Below are 22,830 nucleotides of genomic sequence, written 5' to 3'. Positions count from 1 at the left end.
AAAGTTCATCTCTCTGTTTTGTTTCATTTCAGCTTTTTATTTCAGCTTTCATGTAATGTGCAATCTTAAAAGAAAACAGACACTGTCTTTCTCCAGGAAGAAGGAACTGATGAACAGAGAAGCAGCAGCAGGGCAAAGACTGTTGCTTGCAATGCAATGCCATCCTACTCAAATCAAAACTCAGCTGCACATTCGTAAGATCAAACGTGCGACGGACACTGACACACACACACACACAAACACACACCCGTCAAGAGACCAGGGCCTGACACATTCCTCGTGAGCGTTTTGCTGCACCACTTGGGAGGGTTCCTTGTTCTACTGTGACTGCAGGTCCATTTGGTTTCCTATTGCAGTAATGGCTGTAGGAACACAAACTTCAGGTTTATCAACAGCAGCTGTAGGAGAGGAGCAGCGTAAGGGAAGTAATGGTAGAGTGGGAATTTGTCAATTAATTGGGACTTGCCAGAATCATTAAATCCCACTCAAATTGTGTAGGCAGCCACTTAGGAGAGCTGTCTGGCAGTATGCCAGTGTGGGGTAGGTAAAGGTAAAGGACCCCTGGACGGTTAAGTCCAGTCAAAGGCAACTATGGGGTTGCGGTGCTCATCTCACTTTCAGGCCAAGGGAGCTGGTGTTAGTCCACAGACAGCTTTCCGGGTCCTGTGACCAGGATGACTAAACAGCTTCTGGTGCAATGGAACATGGTGATGGAAACCAGAGTGCACAGAAACGCCGTTTACCTTCCCACCACAGCGTTACCTATTTATCTACTTGCACTGGAGTGCTTTCGAACTGCTTGGTTGGCAGAAGCTGGGACAGAGGAACGGGTGCTCACCCCGTCATGGGGATTTGAACCGCCGACCTTCTGATCGGCAAGCCCAAGAAGCTCAGTGATTTAGACTTTGTCTCATAGGATGCTGGGAATTACAATTCTTGGGCACATTTTCCTAGCTTGGTGAAAGGGGTGGAGCTTTAATAGAGATATTTATGGTCAGCTGTGTGCACATTTTTGTGTCTGATGGCCTGAGCTTCAAGTTTACAAATATTTGAATATTTGAATTCCCTTTTTGTCAAACACCCACACCCACACTCAACCTCGCACGCCGCCCTTTAGCACAGGGAGCTGATTTCACTCTTGCTACAGCCCCACTTGCAGCAAGCGTTGCTCAGTCCTGCCAAAACATCTCGGGCTCCACGGTCAAAGCCCCAGGTTTCTTCCGAGGGACTGTGGCTCTGCTGGCCATGCCAGCTCCCATAATAGTCAGACGGATCTTTCGGCGGGGCGTGGATCGGGACCCATTCATTGGATGAGGAAGTTGCAGCAAAGGCTTCTGCAGAATCTCCTCCGGGGAGGGCACCGACATTTCCTGCAAGGAGAAGCCAATATGGAAAATTGGGAGGAGCAGGCACAATCCATGTGGCTCAGCAAACAGAAAGAGAGATCAGGGTTAAAAATCATGCCATCCCTACCAGGGGTATTTTCTGAAAGTCAGCCTAAATTTGCATCTGTAAGCAAATACTATGCAAATTTGTGTCATGGCATGGACCTGCACCTTGAGTCATAAGAACATAAGAGGTAAAAAAGGTAAAGGACCCCTGGATGGTTAAGTCCAGTCAAATTTGACGGTGGGGTACAGCACTCATCTCACTTCAGGCTGAGGGAGCTGGCATTTGTCCACAGACAGCTTTCTGGATCATGTGGCCAGCATGACTAAACTGCTTCTGGTGCAACAGGACACCGGGACAGAAGCCAGAGTGCACAGAAACGCCATTTATCTTCCCGCCACAGCAGTACCCAATGCTTTCTTTCTGGGGGTACGCATACCCCTAAACATTTTGTGAATCTTTGTACTTTTGTCCATTTACTGTATTTATTTCCCCCGATTTGAACTAGAAAAATGGTGATTTTTCTTGAGTCAAAATGAGAGTATCCCAAACATTATTTTAGGTAAACAAAGCACTGGCAGTACCTATTTATCTACTTGCACTGGCGTGCTTTTGAACTGCTAGGCTGGCAGGAGCTGGGCCAGAGCAACAGGAGCTCACCCCATTGTGGGGATTCGAACCACCAACCTTCCAAACAGCAAGTCCAAGAGACTCAGTGGTTTAGACCACAGCGCCACCCATGTCCCACCAACCTCCAGAATTTGTCTAAGCTTCTTTTAAAGTCATCCCGGTTGGGAGACATCGCTGCCTCCTGCGGGTTCAAATTCCACAGTCGTTTAAGGACCCAGCAATGCCCCTGTTAAGAATCCAATATGCTATATGAAAGAAAGGGATGGATTGGGGACAGCAGAGCTGAAGCAAAACATTCAGCGAATTCCAGTTCTAGCAAATTTTCAAACTTTGCAATGTAACTGTCAATTTTCAGCTAGAGTTCAAATTTCAGAATAAGAAACCAGCAACAAAGGAGCCTGGGGGACAGTCATCTAAACAAAGATGCCTATAAATATGGTAAGCAAATAAATGATTTGGCAGTAATGATTTAAATTTGACTGTCCTTTTTTTCCACCTGTTCAAGAGGATGCTTTCTGAGTGGCTGAATGAACGAATGACATTAGTAATAACTTTATGCTAATACAAGTCAGCCATCATATAAAACAGAATCAGAATCAGAAGAATATTTATTTGCATCAGCCACTAGCCATAGCCATAGCAATAAAATAGAATAAAATGTACTGAAGATAGAGGTAAAAACTTAACTATAGAAAATACATTTGGGGGGTTTACATCAATCAAATAATAGATCTTATTCTAAGTGCCCCCACTAAACACCTTGCAGTTTTTGCTATCACCTGATTATCTTGATCTGCTAAAGGAAAGGACACGGCGAGCAACCCGGCATGGACAATAATAGAGGGGTAATAACCTCACTCCTCAAATCTTCATAAAGAGTTCAAGCCAGAGGCACATGAGCCACTGACTCAATACTGCCATCTCCACAGGGACATACTGTATTTTTCCATGTATAAGACGCCTCTGTGTATAAGACGCCCCCTATTTTGGGGGACTAAAAATTAAGAAAATGGGGGGAGATTGCCCGTGTATAAGATTACCCTCCCTTTTAAAAATATTATTTTTTAGTAAAAAAAAAACACCTAGTCTTATACACAGAAAAGTACGGTAACCGTTTTTCCAGTGCATTTTTTTGAAATCGACCCTCAAATACAGCTGAAGGCAGTATATTCAATCTTGTGAAAGTGAAAGCGCATCTGTATTTTGGAATTGTTAAATTTTGCAAATAGGGTGCCGAAGTGTCAAAATGACTAGGTGGAAAATAATCATGCCATGGACAAAATTTCCTTATTGTGGCCAAATTATTCTGTCGCTCGATATCTTATAGGGCATATAAAACATGTACTACTGCTACTGAAAAACCGTTGGATATCAAATACTGGTGCCAAATGTCAAATACATACTGGACATTCATGCACGCATGTATTCAATGTCATAATTCACAGAAGATCATTTCTGAGCATAATTAGGAGGGCAAATTCCATGCAAAGCTTCTGTTTATCAGAATCTCATCAGTAGCATCTGTGCTGGGGCTGTGCACAGCTCACCACCACCCACAACCTTGAGCCAGGCGTCCCCAACCAGGACCTGCCTTTAGCTAGTGTGGTTAAGTGGTTAGAGCATTGGACTAGGACCTGGGAGACGAGGGATCTGCACTTGGCCATGACGCTAATTGAGGTTACTTTGGGCCAGTCATTGCCTCTCAGCCTAACCTACCTCACAGTGTTGTGGGGATTAAATGAGAACTGTGTATGCCACACTGAGCTCCTTGGAGGAAAAAGCAGGATATAAATGCAATAAAATAAACAATTGGTGCATCCAGGCAAACTGCATAGTAGCCAAGTTATTTTGTCACCTGAGTCCCTTTCCTCACTCTCTGGCAGTAAAAGGCAAAAAAAGGTAAAGGCCCCTGGACGGTTAAGTCCAGTCAAAGGTGACTATCGGGTTGCGGCGCTCATCTCGCTTTCAGGCCGAGGGAGCCAGTGTTTGTCCACAGACAGACACTGTGGCAGCATGACTAAACTGCTTCTGGCGCAACGGGACACCGTGACGGAAACCAGAGCGCACAGAAACGCCGTTTACCTTCCCGTCGCAGCGGTACCTATTTATCTACTTGCACTGGCATGCTTTCGAATTGCTAGTTTGGCCAGAGCTTGGATAGAGCAACAGGAGCTCACCCCATCCCAGGGATTCGAACCACCAACCTTCTGATCAGCAAGCCCAAGAGGCTCAGTGGTTTAGACCACAGTGCAACTATAACAATACAGTGGTACCTTGGGTTAAGAACTTAATTCGTTCTGGAGGTCTGTTCTTAACCTGAAACTGTTCTTAACCTGAGGTACCACTTTAGCCAATGGGGCCTCCTGCTGCTGCCACGAGATTTCTGTTCTCATCCTGAAGCAAAGTTCTTAACCTGAGGTACTATTTCTGGGTTAACGGAGCCTGTAACCTGAAGCGTCTGTAACCTGAGGTACCACTGTAGTAAAATCAAATGACTAACAATTTGCTGGACCTCTGAAAACCAGCTGTGTCACTCTTGCCCAATGTTAGGACTGGTCCTGGCTAGACGAGGCCTCGTTCCTCCTCTCTCCCACCCACCCCTCCGGTCAACAGTTCCCAGCTCTCCAAGCACTCACCTGCCCGTCTCCAGCGAGATCCTCCACAAGTGAAGATGACTGCGCGGATGAACTCTCTGCCACACAGTTTGACACCATAGGGTGGTGTCCTGGCCTCACTTGGCAGCCTCAACTCAGACAGCAGCACCCCGAGTACAAGAGCCAGGAGGATCTTGGGCATGGCTGGACTCGGGCAGGATGGTCGAGAGATGCTGGGCGTTGCGCAATTCCTATCTGCCTTCTTGCCTGTTCTCAATGTGCCTTGCTCCTCTTTATACCATCATGAGTGATTGAGGATGTCCTTCAAGGTTATCTACTCAATTATCATCAGGGAGGGATGTAGACCTTTCTTGGACACTGGGCAGGGTTTTGGGGGGGCAGGGGTGGGGGCGGGATGACTGCTGCTGATAACGCTAGCTAGTCAGAGATAACCTTTTCTTTGTTATCAGCAGGGCAAGTGAGGAATTGTGTTCAGTGTTTACCTGGCCTTTTGGAGCTGCGCACTGACGGAGGTACCGCTTGGTGCGGAGGAAGTGGAGGTGTCCCCCCCCCTTTCATAACACTTGAACTCAAGGCCATCCCGTTGAAATTGAAGGTTAAAAGATTCAGGACAGAGAGTACTTATTCACACTGCACGAGTCTTTCACCCCCATTTACTGTTTTAACTTTTGTTGATTTTTTAAACAGGGATACATATCAAATGGGACGTGGGTGGCGCTGTGAGTTAAACCACAGAGCCTAGGACTTGCCGACCAGAAGGTCGGCGGTTCGAATCCCCACGACAGGGTGAGCTCCCGTTGCTCGGTCCCTGCTCCTGCCAACCCAGCAGTTCGAAAGCACGTCAAGGTGCAAGTAGATAAATAGGTACCGCTCCGGCGGGAAGGTAAACGGCGTTTCCGTGCGCTGCTCTGGTTCGCCAGAAGCGGCTTAGTCATGCTGGCCACATGACCCGTAAGCTGTACGCCGGCTCCCTCGGCCAATAAAGCGAGATGAGCGCCGCAACCCCAGAGTCGGCCATGACTGGACCTAATGGTCAGGGGTCCCTTTACCTTTACAGATAAAATATAAAACAAGGAGAATTTGCAGGGAACAAATAGCTGGGGAGGCCAAAGAAGAGAAGTTGGGGGAAAGAAGTAATCACGCTCTTCCTACGGGTACAATAGGTCAGATAAATTGTTTAAAAACGCAAATAAATCGTAACAACACAAAGAAACTTTGTCGAAACCATACAGAAATAGTAGAACGTCCGGTTCAGGGGACGAGAGGCAATGATAATGAAACAAAAATAAGTTACATGTATTTGTAAATAAATCAGAATTTGGCCACAGCATGGGCTTTGAGATGTTGTTTGTCCACATAGTCCACCACGGCTCCTAGCCATGTTGGCTGTATTCTGCTTTCCCTGTGGGAAAGTATCCTCTGAAGGCTGCAAAAGGGGCTGTTCTGCTTCCTTCGTGTTCGCAGGATTCCCATCAGCACCTTGATGGCCACTATGAGAAGGGGTTGATGGGCCAGATGAGCCTTTGGGGCCCAATCCAGCAGAATTGTTCTTATGCTCTTACATTGCTAACTTTTGGCAAGGCATTAGCCAAGTCTTGACAAGGGTCATGAAGACTGACTAAATTTTATTACGGTACAAAATTGTAAATCACCCTTAAGTGAGCCTAATAAGCATGTTGGGGATATAGTTCACTGGGTTTTGGTCCAATGTAGTCTGTGAAACAAGGGACGCGGGTGGCACTGTGGGTTAAACCACAAGGCCTAGGACTTGCCAATCAGAAGGTCGGCGGTTCGAATCCCCACGACGGGGTGAGCTCCCGTTGCTCGGTCCCTGCTCCTGCCAACCTAGCAGATCGAAAGTACGACAAAGTGCAAGTAGATAAATAGGTACCGCTCTGGCGGGAAGGTAAACGGGGTTTCCGTGCACTGCTCTGTTTTGTTTTGTTTTTAATAATTTTTTATTGAAGTTTTCACAGATTTTTATCACAACAAACAAAACATAAAACATAACAATAAAAACATACAAAACATATAATTTCAACTCTTAATTTCTTATAACTTACTTTCTCGACTTCCTCTTACCTCCCCTTTCTGTATTCTCATGTCTAATTAATTGATCAACAAATCCTTCCCTTACTTTCAACTTAATTTTATTAACACTCATTTTCTTTTATCTTAACCATTACTGCTATTAACCCCTAATTTTCTCATCCAGCATCAATCTAACATTCACTAATTTTTGAATATTTCTTTTAGATAGTCTTTAAATTTTTTCCAGTCCTCTTCCGCCGTTTCTCTTCCCTGGTCTCGGATTCTGCTCGTCATCTCTGCCAAACCCATATAGTCCATCACCTTCATCTGCCATTCTTCCACGGTGGGTAGATATTGTGTCTTCCAGTACTTTGCGATGAGTGTTCTTGCTGCTGTTGTGGCATACATAAAAAATGTTCTATCCTTCTTTAACTTCCGTGCGCTGCTCTGGTTCGCGAGAAGCGGCTTAGTCATGCTGGCCACATGACCCAGAAGCTGTACGCCAGCTCCCTCGGCCAATAAAGCGAGATGAGCGCCGCAACCCCAGAGTCAGTCATGACTGGACCGAATGGTCAGGGGTCCGTTTACCTTTACCTTTTAGTCTGTGAAACAAGTGGTTGAATGTCTATACAGTGGTACCTCGGGTTAAGAACTTAATTCGTTCTGGAGGTCCATTCTTAACCTGAGGCACCACTTTAGCTTATGGGGCTTCCTGCTGCCGCCGCGCCAATGGAGCACAATTTCTCATCCTGAAGCAAAGTTCTTAACCCGAGGTAGTATTTCTGGGTTAGCGAAGTCTGTAACCTGAAGTGTCTGTAACCTGAAGCGTCTGTAACCTGAAGCATCTGTAACCCAAAGTACCACTGTACTGAATAGAGTTTTTCAGGGCATTGTCATCGGCATGCTGACAGCACCCAGTGCTATTTTTCCTTTCCATCTTCTCTAGGTGGTGCAGTGGATGGTGCCCCACAAGACGAATGCCTCGCAAGACGAAAAACCCGCTAGACGAAAGGGTTTTCCATTTTTCGAGGCGCTTCACAAGACGAATTTCTCTATGGGCTTGCTTCGCAAGAAGAAAATGTCTTGCGATTTTTTTCGCTTTCCCCCCCTTTTTCTAAGCCGCTTTGCCGCTAATAGCTGCTTCGCCGCTTTGCCGCTAATAGCCGCTAATAGCGCTAATCTGCTAGTAGGGTTGCTTCGCAAGACGAAAAAACCGCAAGACGAAGAGACTCGCGGAACGGATTCTTTTCGTCTTGTGAGGCACCACTGTAATGGGCTGGATGAGGGATAATAAACTAAAAATAAGTCCAGACAAAGCTGAGATGCTGTGAATGGGGGGTTCTTCCATCCAGCTGAGCGATAGTACTGCTTGCTCTAGCTGGGGGGGGGGTCACACTCTTGTTGAAGGAGCAAGTAGTTTGGGGGATCTCCTGGCAGCGGTGGGTGCGGTCCACCCCGGGTGTCCCCACTGGGGGGGGTGACAAAATGCCAGGTGGCACTCACCGTGGGGCCTGCAGCGGTGGCCTGGGCGCCCACAGGCTTTGTGCTGCCCCAAACGGTCCGCCCACCACCTCACCCTCAGCCGTAGGGTGGCTGAGTGGGAGGAGCAAGCAGACTCCTCGGAGCCGCGGAGCATCCTGCCCCAGCTGGCCCCACCCAGTGGATGGCTGGCCCCGCCCCCTTGGGTGGCTGGCCCCCCCCCTGGGTGCAGGGCACGCGCGGTGCCCCAGGCGCCCAATCGGCTTGCTCCGCTGCTGGTTCAGTGTAGCAAACTTCAAATAGTTAAAATGAGGCTGTTATAAATAGAACCACTCTGAAAACATTTAAAAGCAGTTAAAATTTAAAGACTGTGGGATGATTTATTTTAATAATAATAATAATAATAATAATAATAATACCTTTATTGTCATTGTATGACCTGTGTGCAATGAAATTAAACAAGCCTCCCCCCCCCCCCCGAACACTCAATCTCATATCGAACAACACACCACCTCGCAAGTCAATTTCTTTTCCAGTCAACAGCCTAACAGCCCACGGAGAGAAGCTATTTTTTAGCCTGTTGGTACAGTTGATTATACTTCTATATCTCCTGCCCGAAAAAAAGATTTCTCATCTGCTTATTATTTTAAAATCTCTAAGCAGCATATAAAAAGTACAGCATAAAAAGCAATGGGTGGAATCCAACATAGAGCTAAATGAGCTCTGTCTGCCTGTTGGGACTTTTTTTATATATATATAAATATTTATTAAGGTTTTTTTTTTATAAAAGAAATGCACAGATAATAGACAACATTAGTTATGTCATAACAAAATTTCATAACTTCTTTGGACTTCCTCACATCTCCTGCTCCCACTTACATCGTTGAATAATTTTTTCAAGCAAATTATCATCTTATTTACCATCTTATTTCCACTCATTTAAAAATAGTCTAACAATTCTCCAGAAGGTTTATATTTTCCTTAATCTCAATTATTGTCAAATTCCGGTCTAATTTAGTGGTGGCCAATTATTTTATGATCAAGCATCCTTCTTAACATTCAACCAAATTACAATATTTTTGTAGATAAATCTTAAATTTCTTCCAATCCTCTTCAATCCTTCCTTCTCCCAGGTCTCGGATTCTGCCAGTCATCTCCGCCAGTTGCATATAGTCCATCAGCTGCATCTGCCACTCTTCCAGTGTGGGTAGATCTTGAGTTTTCCAGTTCTTAGCGATGAGTATCCTTGCTGCCGTTGTTGCATACATAAAAAATGTTCGGTCCTTCTTTAACACCTTCTGGTCGACAATACCCAGGAGGAAGGCTTCTGGTTTCTTAGTGAAGGTATACTTAAATACCTTTTTCAGCTCATTATATATCATTTCCCAGAAGGCCTTCACTTTAGGGCAGGTCCACCAGAGGTGAAAGAATGTTCCTTCATTTTCTTTACATTTCCAACATTTATTATCAGGCAAATGGTATATTTTGGCAAGTTTAACTGGGGTCATGTACCATCTGTATATCATTTTCATTACATTTTCCTTCAAAGCATTACATGTGGTGAAGTTCAGCCCATTGGTCCACAACCTTTCCCAGTCCTCAAACATAATGTTATGCCCAATGTCATGTGCCCACTTTATCATAGCCGATTTAACCATTTCGTCTTGTGTGTTCCATTTTAACAGCAAGTTATACATTCTAGATAATACCTTAGTCTTTGGTTCTAACAATTCTGTTTCCGACTTCGATTTCTCCACCTGGAACCCTAACTTTTTATCATTTTTAAAAACTTCTTTAATCTGAGCGTAATGTAACCAGTCTCGCACTTTATCCTTCATTTTCTCCAAACTCTGCAATTTCCAATTGTCTCCATCTTTATCTAATATTTCCCAATATTTTGGCCATTTGGCCTCCATATTGGGTCTTTTTCAGGCCTTAGCTTCCAGAGGGGAAAGCCACCTCGGAGTTTTGTTTTCCAATAAGTCTTTGTATTTTGTCCAGACATTAAATACTGCTTTCCTGACAATATGGTTTTTAAAGGCCTTGTTGATCTTGACTTTGTCATACCATAGGTATGCGTGCCAACCGAAAGCATTGTTAAAACCTTCCAGATCCAATACATCAGTGTCTTCGAGAAGTAGCCAGTCTTTTAGCCAGCAGAAAGCTGCGGCTTCATAGGTCAACTTTAAGTCTGGCAGGGCAAAGCCCCCTCTTTCTTTTGCGTCAGTTAATATCTTAAACTTAATTCTGGGTGCCTGTTGGGACTTTCCCCTCTCTTCTTCCTTCACCCACAAACCACAAGCCCCCTAAACCTCCTTTGGGGTTTCCCTAACCCTCCAGAGCAGATTTAGGGGGTGCAGAGTAGAGGGGGGAAGTCTCATTGTGCAATTGCACCTTGCTTTATGCATAGTAGCAACTTTGTTGTACCCTGCCCAGTAAGACAGTAGAAAAAACAACAAGTGTTACAAGACAGAAACCAGTAAAATAGTATAATAGAAATAATTCAGTAATAAGGATCCAGCATACCTAGGATATGGAAGAGCAGAACATCCAGAATTTTGAAACAGAGGGTTGTATCCAACATTAATATTGCTCAGAGTAGCCCCAAAGTTGGATACAAGCAGGGATGGATGTATCTGTCAATATCAGTTTCTCTCAGCTTCTCATTTTTTCAGTAAAATTTGTTGTTGTTTCGTCATGACCGACTCTTCATGACTCCATGGACCAGAGTACTCCAGGCACATTTTCACCACAATCTTTGATTTTTTTTATTTTAAAAAATTCTCATTAAAATTCATAAGCTTTTTAATGCTTCCCCTAATTCTTGTCTGTAAATTTCACAAATATAAGTATTCTATGCATATTTTCCCCTAATATATGCATTTTTGTATACATTGGTTGGAGAATTGCATCACAACATTTGGAAAAATGCAAATTTCAAAGAATAGCTCTGTTTCATTTTACACAGAGATTCAAGAAGTGTGAATCAAAATGAAGATAAAATTGAATTCCGCCCTATTTTTAGATATAATTTCTCTCTCTCTCTCTCTCTCTCTCTCTCACACACACACACGCAAAGCAATTTTAAAATGAAATGATATATTTATTTGGGTTGGCTTCATCATTTTGTAATGAGCAACATTAAGCTACTGCTACAACAAGTAGTGTCTGTTGCAAAGATATTATGAACCATTAAAAGCTGTACAAATTACGATGATTGCTTTTTGAAGGGCTTTTACTATATCTCTTTCACGTTGGTGCTTCTAATTAATTTTTTTCTCAACGGTGCGCAATTTGAAGCAAGTCAGTGATAGAAGATAACAGTTTAAGTCTGTTCTTATTACTTTGTGAAAACAACAGCTTAAAGATTAATCTCTTTCTGCTTAGTAGTGTAAATTTCTGCACATGTAAAGGAAATTTTTGACAGCAAAGGAAAAATGGAACAAAACAAAACAAAAAAAGTAGTGTCTTAACTACCAGGGATGTTGACAGAATAATAGCTCTCTGAAATTCCAGCAGCTTCATTTGACTCTCCCATTGCCACTACAGCACCTCCTTAGAGAAGCAGGCGAGTAGAAAGTTCAGTTCAATATGGGTTTTGATCAGGGGTAGTCAACCTTTTTATACCTACTGCCCACTAATGTATCTTTCTTGATGGTAAAATTTCCTTACCGCCCACCAGAGCTCGATGGAAGGAGGATTCAGCTTGTGCCCTACCGCCCACCTAAACACCCACTAATGGACAGTAGGGACCAGGTTGACAACCCCTGTTCTAGATAGAATTTCCACCTAGAATATCTGGTTCTTCAGTACAGGGACAGCTAACCATTGACCTGGAATAAAAACTCTACCAGCCATACCATGCTGGCTGGGGCTGGTGGACCTTGCAGTCCTGCAACTTCTCTGGAGAGTCACAAGTTAGCCAACCTTGCTTCACAAAAGTGAAAGCCTCCTAGCAGTGTGGTTCAGAATGGTCTCTGAATGCCAGTTGTTGAGGAGGAATAGTGGGGGGGGGGGCTTTTGTTTTCACTTCCTCATGTGCTTCCCAGAAACATCAGGCTGGTCACGGTTGATAATGGGGTTAATGATCTAGAGTGACTCTTCTCTTGCCCTTATGTTCTCCTCTAGCCATTCATTCTGTGTGTGGAGACAAGAGTGGGGCTGGATGAGGCCTTGTTCAGCAGTGATGCTCAGTGGGATAGCCAGCTGTTATCCCTGGGCCCAACTTTTGATAAAGTTGGAGTAACTCAGGAGGTAGTCAATGTGGTAACCCTCCAAATGTTGATGGACTCTAACTCCCATTATCCCCAACCAGCATGGCCTATTAGCAGGAGTGATGGGAGCTGGAGACCAACAACACCTGTAGGACAACACATTGGCAAGCCCTGGGGGTAACTAATGCTCATAATCCTGCTCTCCTTGGAATAGAGTTGAAAAAATGATGATCAAAGTGCAGCCAGCCTGCTCTTTGTGTCATCCAGAGTACTTTGAGATCGAACATGGGGATGTAGTAGACTGCCATATACTGAGTCAGACCATTGGTCCATTATTGTCTACACCAGCCTTCCACACTACAACTTCCATTGCCCCGATTCATTGGCCATGCTGGCTGGAGCTAAAGTCCAACAACATCTAGAAGGCCACCAGCTCCCCAACGTTGGTCTACGCTGATAGTTGCTCTCCAGGATGTCAAGCAAGAGACTTTCTCAACCACCTGAAGATGTCAGAGATTGAAGTGCCCTCCATAACCACCTCTCTCACCAGCCCTGTTTAACACCCTGATTGAGTATTTGTCTGGCTGGAATAGGTCCTTGAAATCTGATATTGCCTCTAGTTTACCCGGATGGAGGTTAGAGAGGGGTGTGCTTCATAGAAACATAGAACTGTAGCATTGGAAGGGACCTTGAGGGTCATCTAGTCCAACCCCCTGCAATGCAGGAATATGCAGCTGTCCCATATGGGGATCGAACCTGCAACCTTTGTACACCGGCTGTACAAAGGTAAAAATTATATGTTCCACACTCTTTTCCTGCTGGCTCTGCCCACAACTGGTAAGTGGCCCTCCAAAGACTGCTCAGAAAGGAAGGTGGCCCTCAGATAGAAATAAACTCTATTGAAACAGAAAAGCTCTTGTGATACTCTAAAAACACCAGAGATGGTACAATGAGGGAGAAAGAATGCAAATTACACTCAATGGGATTCTTATCGGCAGTGGCGTAGCGTGGGGGGTGCAGGCCGCACCGGGCACAACATCTGGGGGTTAGGGTTAGGGGGCGCAAATCCATGGGTTAGGGGGCGCAAATTACTTGCCTTGCCCCGAGTGCTGACAACCCACGCTACGCCACTGCTTATCGGTATCTGTTTCTCAACCCTTGTTCCTGATTCAACCCATCACTCATATAATGGCTTACTGTGGTCCAGCCTGTGCCGTCCCATCCATTGCCTCCAGCCCAGTTGATGGTTTTGGATCTGCAGGAGGCATTGGCTGTGGCTCCGGTCTCAGTTACAGAGGTTTGGGGGCTTTGGCTATGGTTTAGGTGGTGGATTGGACTATGGCTACAGTTCTGGTGCACTTGTTGTAGAAAGCACAAACGCAACAGTGCTTGGCTCTCTATCTGGGGTTATTCCTCAGCCCATCAACCAGATTCCATCAGCAGAGATCATGATCCAACCACCCTCCCCCATTGTCACCATCTCAGGACCCATCCTCTCTGCCAGCTGTGAGCCTGTTCCTGTTGGAGGAACTACTCCATGTGCTGTTGGTGGCTCTGGGCTGGTAAGAGGCTCTGACTATGGGGGCTTGGGCTGGAGGAGAGCTTCACTTATTGGAAGGAGCATTGTGGTAGCATCTGTCATTAGGCTGATTGAACCCCAGAATAATATGAGATAGAAAACAACCGATAACCAGATAAATTGATACAGATATGTTGGCCTGGTTCAGAAGAGCTGAATCTCAGAAACTGCCTGCAGAAGTTCAGTCTTTTTCACATGCCCTCTTTGCTTTGAAGTCCACAAAACAAAATCCTTCTTGTTGGGTCCTCCTTTGCTTCTTGTAATGCCATTTCTTTGACCTTTTCAGTAAAGCATATGCTGCATTCTGATAACCCACGAGTCTTGGTTTTGGAGCCATTGGCCTGGATTCCTCATTGCAAGTGCAAGATTATTTGACCCAGGCAGAGGAAGGACAAGAAAGAGGCTGAATAAGTCAGAGATACAAGAGGCTCACTCTCCTGAGAGTTCTGCTACATCCCTGCATTTGGGGGTGTGATTGAAAGACCACAAAGACCAACTAATTCAGGGGTATGGAAATCGGCAAATGTCAGAGTAGAAAATCCATGCAGGCCTGAAGCAAGAAGACTCCTTCAAGGGTGGGTCTTCCTGATGAATCTCTTCAGCAACCCCATATGAAGGTTGAATGGAAGAAGGTAAACCCAGGACAGTGAATCATGCAAAGATACAGCAGGTAGGCTTTCAGGTGTAATGTTTCTGTGGGTACCCAGGACTCTTTGCTTATTTAACATACAGTGGGACCTCTGGTTACGTACTTAATTTGTTCCGGAGGTCTGTTCTTTACCCGAAACCATTCTTAACCTGAGGTACCAACTTTAGCTAATGGGGGTCTCCCGCTGCCGCCGCGCCACCAGTACACGATTTCTGTTCTCACCCTGAAGCAAAGTTCTTTTTTTTTTTTAAAATATTTTTATTAATTTTACAGAATAGAAAAGAACAAAAAATAAAATACAAAAGTTTCATAAATCATATTTCTTTTACAGAATCTTTTGGACTTCCCCACATCTTCCCGAATCTGCATTATTTATAATACCAATTTCAGCATTTTGTTATCTTGTTTCATCACTTATTGTATCTTTCATTTTGTCATATTACCCTTTTCAATATATTTATAACCCAATGTTCATAATACAAAATCTTCAGCTATTTATTGTCTTATTTCATTACTTATTGTATCTTTCAATTCATTATTGTATCTTTCAATTTCATGTTACCAAAATCAAAGTTATTGTAACCATAATCTTATATATTGTGATTAGAACGTAATGCAATAAAGATTTTTCTTAATTTCACCTCTCTTTTCTTGTGCCTTAATTTTAATTTCACCTAATTACCATTGCTGGGGCTAATATTTCCTAAAAAGTGCATTTTCTTAACATTCATACAGCTTATAATATTTTTGTAAATAGTCCTTAAATTTTTTCCAGTCCTCTTCCATTTTTTCTTCTCCCAAGTCTCGGATTCTGCCAGTCATTTCCGCCAGTTCCATATAATCCATCAACTGCGTCTGCCATTCCTCCAGTGTGGGTAAATCTTGTGTCTTCCAACACTTTGCGATGAGAATTCTTGCTGCTGTTGTAGCATACATAAAAAAAGTTCTATCCTTCTTTAACACATTCTGGTCTACAATGCCCAGAAGGAAGGCCTCCGGTTTCTTAGGCAAGGTATATCTAAATACCTTTTTTAACTCATTATAGATCATTTCCCAAAAGGCCTTCACTTTCGGACATGTCCACCAGAGATGAAAGAATGTCCCTTCCGCCTCTTTACACTTCCAGCATTTATTATCAGACAGGTGATATATCTTAGCAAGCTTGACTGGGGTCATGTACCACCGGTATATCATTTTCATAATATTTTCTTTCAGGGCACTACATGCCGTGAATTTCAATCCGGTGGTCCATAACCTTTCCCAGTCCTCAAACATAATGTTATGTCCAATATCCTGTGCCCACTTTATCATGGCGGATTTGACTGTCTCATCCTGTGTATTCCATTTGAGCAGCAAGTTATACATTCTTGAAAGTAATTTGTCTTTAGGTTCTAACAATTCTGTCTCTAATTTCGATTTTTCCACCTGGAACCCAACCTTTTTGTCTGTTTTGAAAATTTCTCGAATTTGGGCATAATGCAACCAGTCTCGCACCTTACTTTTTACATTTTCAAAACTCTGCAGCTTCCAATTGTCACCATCTTTTTCTATTAATTCCCAATATTTTGGCCAGTAGGCCTCCATGTTAAGTCTCTTGCGTGCCTTGGCCTCTGCCGGTGAAAGCCACCTTGGAGTTTTACTCTCCAATAAGTCTTTATATTTTGTCCAGACCATAAAGATTGCTCTTCTAACAATATGGTTTTTGAACATTTTATGAACTTTAACCTTGTCATACCACAAATACGCATGCCACCCAAAAGCGTTATCAAACCCTTCCAGATCTAGGACATCGGTGTTCTCTAACAAAAACCAATCTTTCAACCAGCAGAAGGCTGCAGATTCATAATATAACCTCAAGTCTGAAGCAAAGTTCTTAACCCAAGGTACTACTTCCGGGTTAGCGGAGTCTGTAACCCAAAGTGTTTGTAACCCGAGGTACCACTGTATTTCATGTTTCAAAGGTCTATCTGGTAGCCCAGACAAATAAACAGTTTAACTCTATGTTTGGCAGAAATAAGTAGGTAAATAAGTAGGTAAACTCAGTGTTATTTTTCTAGAAGATACTTCCATGAACACCTCCTTTGTTCTCTTAGAATGGGAATGGTGTGCACCTGAGATGTGCCAGAACTGTCGAGTTCTGGCTGGAAAAAAGCCGTGGTTAAACCTCTTCCTTGGTCTGAACCAAGGATGTGGGGGTAGGGATTCACATGTTTGAACTTTCCCCTGTGTTATGAATACGTCCTTGAGAGACCTCAGAGGCATTGGTATTGCAGTCAATACAGACCCTTGTGTAACTGTTTCCTTACATTTAAAGGCAATAATCCTTAATATAATCCCACATTAAAGGGGAGGGCCGAATTCCATAGTAGAACACTTGCTTTGCATGAAGATGCCCAAGAAGAACTGGGATTCACTTCCTGAAACCTTGGAGAGCTACTGCCAGTTGCTGTGTAGATGATACTGTCCTAGATAGAGGACCGTCCTCCGACAGCACTTTATAATAGAGGACCACCCTCTGCAAATGAGGGCCCTCTAGTTCATGGGTAGGCAAACTAAGGCCTGGGGGCCGGATCCGGCACAATTGCCTTCTAAATCTGGCCTGCAGACAGTCCGGGAATCAGTGTGTTTTTACATGAGTAGAATACGTCCATTTATTTAAAATGCATCTCTGGGTTATTTGAGGGACCTGCCTGGTGTTTTTACATGAGTAGAATGTGTCCTTTTATTTAAAATGCATCTCTGGGTTATTTGTGGGGCATAGGAATTCGTTCATTCCCCCCCCCCAAATAGTCTGGCCCCCCCACAAGGGGGACAGTGGTCCGGCCCCCTGCTGAAAAAGTTTGCTGACCCCTGCTCTAAGTGGATTTTACATCCGGGTGAGATCTGCTCGCCTCCCCCCATGCTGCCTTCACATAGCTGAGGCAGCCTTACGGAGAGCCACCACAACTCCTTGCTGCGTAAGACTGTCTTTCATGCTGCGCTGGCAGCCAGAGCATCACTGAACTTTCCTTATCTCCCAGAATACTGTCCTTTCGGCCTGCTGAAGATAAGAGACCTTGCTTCTCTGCCCTGCGATAAGAAATCCACCGCTTCCCTGGCCGCTGGCAAATGCCACCATCCAAGCCTTCTGCGACGGAGATAAACTCTGCCCCAAGTTCTGAATGGCTAGTTTGCCTTCAGCTGCATGATAAATGCATCATTTCAAAAAAAAAAAAGGGGGGGGAGCAATTCCACACACACACACACACACACACACACACCCCTCAACAAGCAAGAGACAATGTTGTTCTTTAGTGAAATTTTATTAAGACTTTTCATAATACAATAAAAAAGAAACAATCTAGACAAAGAAAGAAAGAAAGAAAGAAAGAAAGAAAGAAAGAAAGATGCAAAGTCCTTTCTCACAGGTATATCTTAACCTTTATCTCAAGACAGAAAAGGTGAGCTCCCACAGCCCTCACCTGGGAGCTTTCCTTTCTTCCCCTGACCTCCCACCCTAGGAGATCTCCCCTTCCCATCCGCTCACACAGAGTCCTTCTCCAACAATCCATCACCTTCATCTGCATGCAATTCCCTCCTTACCCCAAAGTAGAGGACAACAACAGCAACACCAGAAAATAAATCAAAACAGAAGCAAGAACAGGGCAGAAAAGGAAACGAACTAATAACAAAGATATAAGAATAATAAAGGAATGGAAAGATAATAAAAGAAAAATAGAAAAGGAAAAGGAAAGTATACAAATAAAAAGGACTTCCAACTATCGGGTTTGTCAGTTATATATACAATATTTCTTCAAAATATTTGAAATGTTCGCTCCAGGATGGTGTCCAACTGTTCCTCCTTCTGCTAGGCGATCTTTTTCCAATACTCAATTCTGGGCATCTCAAGTTTGTTGTCCTTCTACACAAAAAGTCTAAAAGAGCTTCTCCAAATACTATTATCGATAAAAGTTCATCATAGTCTTCCTCCAGTCCAACATAACAGCTTTGACTCCAGTACTGAGGAACCATGCATCCTTGATCTTTATTCTCTCTTTCCCAAGTACTTTTTAAACTTCTCCAAAAGACATTTTTGGAGTTCCTACTTGGTTGCGAGAGGGAGGGCAGGAATAGGGTGTTTGCAAGCTTTTTCAATTATGCGCAATTTCACCCATGCACGCAATGACCTGGAGCGCAATCCCTGAACAAATGGGGAGTTGCCCGTGTACACATGCTCCCTCCAGGTTAGGGACATTATTTTTCAGCTCTTTTCGTTCATCTGTCTTGCACAAGCCCCTCCTATTTTGTTAACCTAAACGGAAGTCTCAAGTTTCCATCCTATCACTTTGTGGTACATGACCTTTTAACACACCCACATCTGAGCCCACCCCATAGAACAACCCACCCACCATATGTGAGAGGAGGGAGTCTATGCATGTACAGGAAATACGGAAGCATGGGTCGGGGTGGGGGGAAACAAAATGTGGTAGGAAACAAAGCTAAAACCCTGCTACGGTGTCCCATAACACGCTTCTGATATTTAGACTTGCAGCTGCAAAATGCTTGTGCAGTTTTGCTCTCTGTCACATGTATAGATGATCTCTGCACTTGAAACTCCAAATTCATTTTTTAAAATTTATTTCATAAATTTGCTTGACTATAAAACAAATTCTTCAAAGCAGTTTACAAAAAAATAAAACATTAGAATGAAGAAAAAATGATGACCCAACTTTAAAACATACAAAAGTAAAACTACTAAAACAGACTAAAATACCTCCTTTCCAAGAATCTTTTTGTTGTTGTTGTTGTTGTTTAGTCATTTAGTAGTGTCCGACTCTTCGTGACCCCCTGGACCAGAGCACGCCAGGCACTCCTGTCTTCCACTGCCTCCCGCAGTTTGGTCAAACTCATGCTGGTAGCTTCGAGAACACTGTCCAACCATCTCGTCCTCTGTCGTCCCCTTCCCCTTGTGCCCTCAATCTTTCCCAACATCAGGGTCTTTTCCAGGCAGTCTTCTCTTCTCATGAGGTGGCCAAAGTATTGGAGTCTTAGTTTCAGAATTTGTCCTTCCAGTGAGCACTCAGGGCTGATTTCCTTCAGAATGGATAGATTTGATCTTCTTGCAGTCTATGGGACTCTCAAGAGTCTCCTCCAGCACCAGAATTCAAAAGCATCAATTACATTGAAGGCACCTGATTGATCTCAATGGGCAGGGAGTTCCAAAGTGCAGGTGCCGCCACACTAAATGAGTTCTGACAAATATGGAACGGGTGTTGTGTGGCATTTGTAGTAGTGCTAATTATACCTATCAAACCAGTCGAGTGGGAACATGTGGGGTAAGGCAATCTCGTAGGTAAACTGGTCCCAAGTTGTTAAGGGCTTTATATGCTAACATAACCCCTTGATGTTGACCTGGGAGCAAATCGGCAACCAGTGCAGATCTGAGCACGGGTGTTATATGCTGACAAGGCCTCACTTCTGTCGGCAATCATGCTGCTGCAATCTGTAGTAACTGCCGCTTCCAGATCAAGCCTGGAAGAGTTTGATGCAAAATGATGGCCAAGGTATTTAACAGCATAGTTGCTAAACAACTGGGATCTACTGCAAATCAGCCAGAGATCTACCAGTAGATATCGCTCTAGCTTTTGTTCACCCGTGGCCTAGGTCAGGTGTAACTGTCCTATCAAGTGCATAGGCTGAAATTTGGATTGCGTAGGTCCCAGGAACTGAACTGTCAGCCATGCAACTTTATCTCCCAATCCAATTGGGAGACATAGCATTTTGCCTTATCTTTATAATTCCTCTCCAAACACCAGGCAGAATGATCTTGTATCTTAGCCCCAAGCACCACAGCACTGAGATCAATCCCCCTGCCTACTCTTTAACCTGAAGCTGTTCTTAACCTGAGACACCACTTTAGCTAATGGGGCCTCCCGCTGTTGCGAGATTTCTGTTCTCATCCTGAAGCAAAGTTCTTAACCTGAGGTACTATTTCTGGGTTAGGGGAGTCTGTAACCTGAAACATCTGTAACCCGAGGTGCCACTGTAAATGGCTACATCACCACCCCCACCTCACTCCAATGCTGCATTTTCCAATGTTGCATTTTACTTTTAGTGCTAAGTTTGTAGATAAAAAAACGTCGTGACTGCTCCTTAGAGATTCTATAAAGTACAACTGTATGTGCACACATGTGCATAAACATTGGCCAATAATTTGTTACAATTTATGTCATTATGTACAGACATTGTGCTCACATATTGTGCTCACAATTTCATCTCTATGCATTCTCACTTTCCATTAGGGGTATGAGAGAGGGAAAACACTTCCCCCAACTTTTGTGTCCAGATTTTCACTTTTTGAAATACGCCAACTCTATCGCACTGCCTCTAACTTGCCTTTTCTCTAAAAAGTACCAAACTCTGCAACCTTTCTTCATAGTACCAAACTCTGCAACCTTTCTTCATAGGGGAGTTGTTCCATTCCTTGATCATTGTGGTGGCACTTTTCTGAATCTTTTCCAATTACACAATATCCTTTTTGAGGTGAGGAGACCAGGACTGTACATAGTACTCCAAATGGAATTATGATACTGACAGTTTTATTTTTCAGTTCCTTTCCTAACAATCGCTAGCACGGAGTTTGCCTTTCTCACAGCCACAGCACCCTGGGTCCATTATCATTATCTGCCACCTCCACCTCACCCCATAGCTGTCAACCTTCCCTTTTTTTTGTGGGAAATTCCCTTATTCCAGCGCCGTTTCCCGCTACTTCCCACTGCTATCCCGGATTGTTAGATAACTCGTAGACGGTCCCTAGGACATGTGAGGCTGCTGATCCCTTATTTTTGAGGTTGCTGATCCCTTATTTTCAAATCTTAAAGTTGACAGCTATGCCTCACCCCCATGGGCGTGTACGTGAAATTAATATTTTTTGCTCCAACAATATTTTAATCCATGTATCCACTGAGCTGGAGCAAACAGTCCTTTCAGTATTATGGTAAGGTACCACACACTTATAGGGATGCGGGTGGCGCTGTGGGTAACCACAGAGCCTTGGGCTTGCCAATCAGAAGGTCGGCGATTCGAATCCACATGACGGGGTGAGCCCCCGTTGTTCAGTCCCTGCTCCTGCCCACCTAGCAGTTCGAAAGCATGTCAAAATGCAAGTAGATAAATAGGTACCACTCCGGCAGGAAGGTAAACGGCATTTCCGTGCGCTGGTTCGCCAGAAGCGGCCTAGTCATGCTGGCCACATGACCCGGAAGCTGTATGCCGGCTCCCTCGGCCAATAAAGCGAGATGAACACCTCAACCCCAGAGTTGGGCACGACTGGACCTAATGGTCAGGGGTCCCTTTACCTATGCCAGGATGCTAAGGGACGCGGGTGGCGCTGTGGGTTAAACCACAGAGCCTAGGGCTTGGCGTTCAGAAGGTCGGCGGTTCGAATCCCCGCGATGGGGTGAGGTTCCGTTGCTCGGTCCCTGCTCCTGCCCACCTAGCAGTTCGAAAGCATGCCAGTGCAAGTAGATAAATAGGTACCGCTCCGGCAGGAAGGTAAATGGCGTTTCCGTGCACTGCTCTGGTTCGCCAGAAGCGGCTTAGTCATGCTGGCCACATGACCCGGAAGCTGTACGCCGTCTCCCTCCCAATAAAGCCAAATGAGCGTCGCAACCCCAGAGTCGTCCACGACTGGACCTAATGGTCAGGGGTCCCTTTTACTTTACCACATAGTTACAACTATCACAGGCATATCCATATTGCAGAGCTGCTCCTGACACAGGGCGTGGGCAACACAGTGAAGCGACGAGCACGCGCGCCACCTACTTGCATTTAAACCGGGCTCTCCTGCCAATTATGAACTACAATTCCCAGCATGCCACAAGCTGCGCAGGCGTCCCAACCTCCTGTCTAAGGAGTCAGTTTCGACGGACGCGTCAGTTTACTGACAAGGCTTCCGGCCAATAGGAAGTTGCCAACTCCCAATTCGTTACAGCCGCCCATTGGGCTCGCCCTTTCTACTAGACAGACAGGCCTCTAGTCAAATCCCTGTTGCGGAATGCCTGACTGGCCAATAAAAGGGTGAAGTATCCGGTGAGGGGCGCGGCTTTCGAACCAACGGAGAGGAGGAAGCGCCGACAAGTGACTGACAGCAGCACAGCCCAATGGGCCATCGACACCGTCCAATCGGCGCCGGGAGCCGCCTATTTCCCCCTCCCTTCCCCTCCCCTCGCCGAGGTGGGTAGCAACAGTTGCCCCGGTGAGGGA

At 44.6% G+C, this 22,830-nt stretch overlaps 1 protein-coding gene across 1 annotated transcript; it reads right to left on the bottom strand.

Annotated features, from left to right (window-relative positions):
- On the bottom strand, positions 1-4,884 carry RLN3 (relaxin 3). Its single transcript, XM_081845816.1, has 2 exons — positions 4,656-4,884; positions 1-1,370 (listed from the first exon to the last, which is right to left on the bottom strand). Exons 1-2 carry the CDS (start codon positions 4,813-4,815, stop codon positions 1,114-1,116), a joined length of 417 nt encoding a protein of 138 aa, XP_081701942.1. The 5' UTR covers positions 4,816-4,884; the 3' UTR covers positions 1-1,113.
- Positions 4,885-22,830: the final 17,946 nt, after the last annotated feature.

The sequence above is a fragment of the Podarcis erhardii genome (genome assembly GCF_964252035.2).
Source record: "Podarcis erhardii genome assembly, chromosome: 17".
NCBI lineage: Eukaryota > Metazoa > Chordata > Lepidosauria > Squamata > Lacertidae > Podarcis > Podarcis erhardii.
This window is presented reverse-complemented; position numbering and strand designations above follow the sequence as displayed.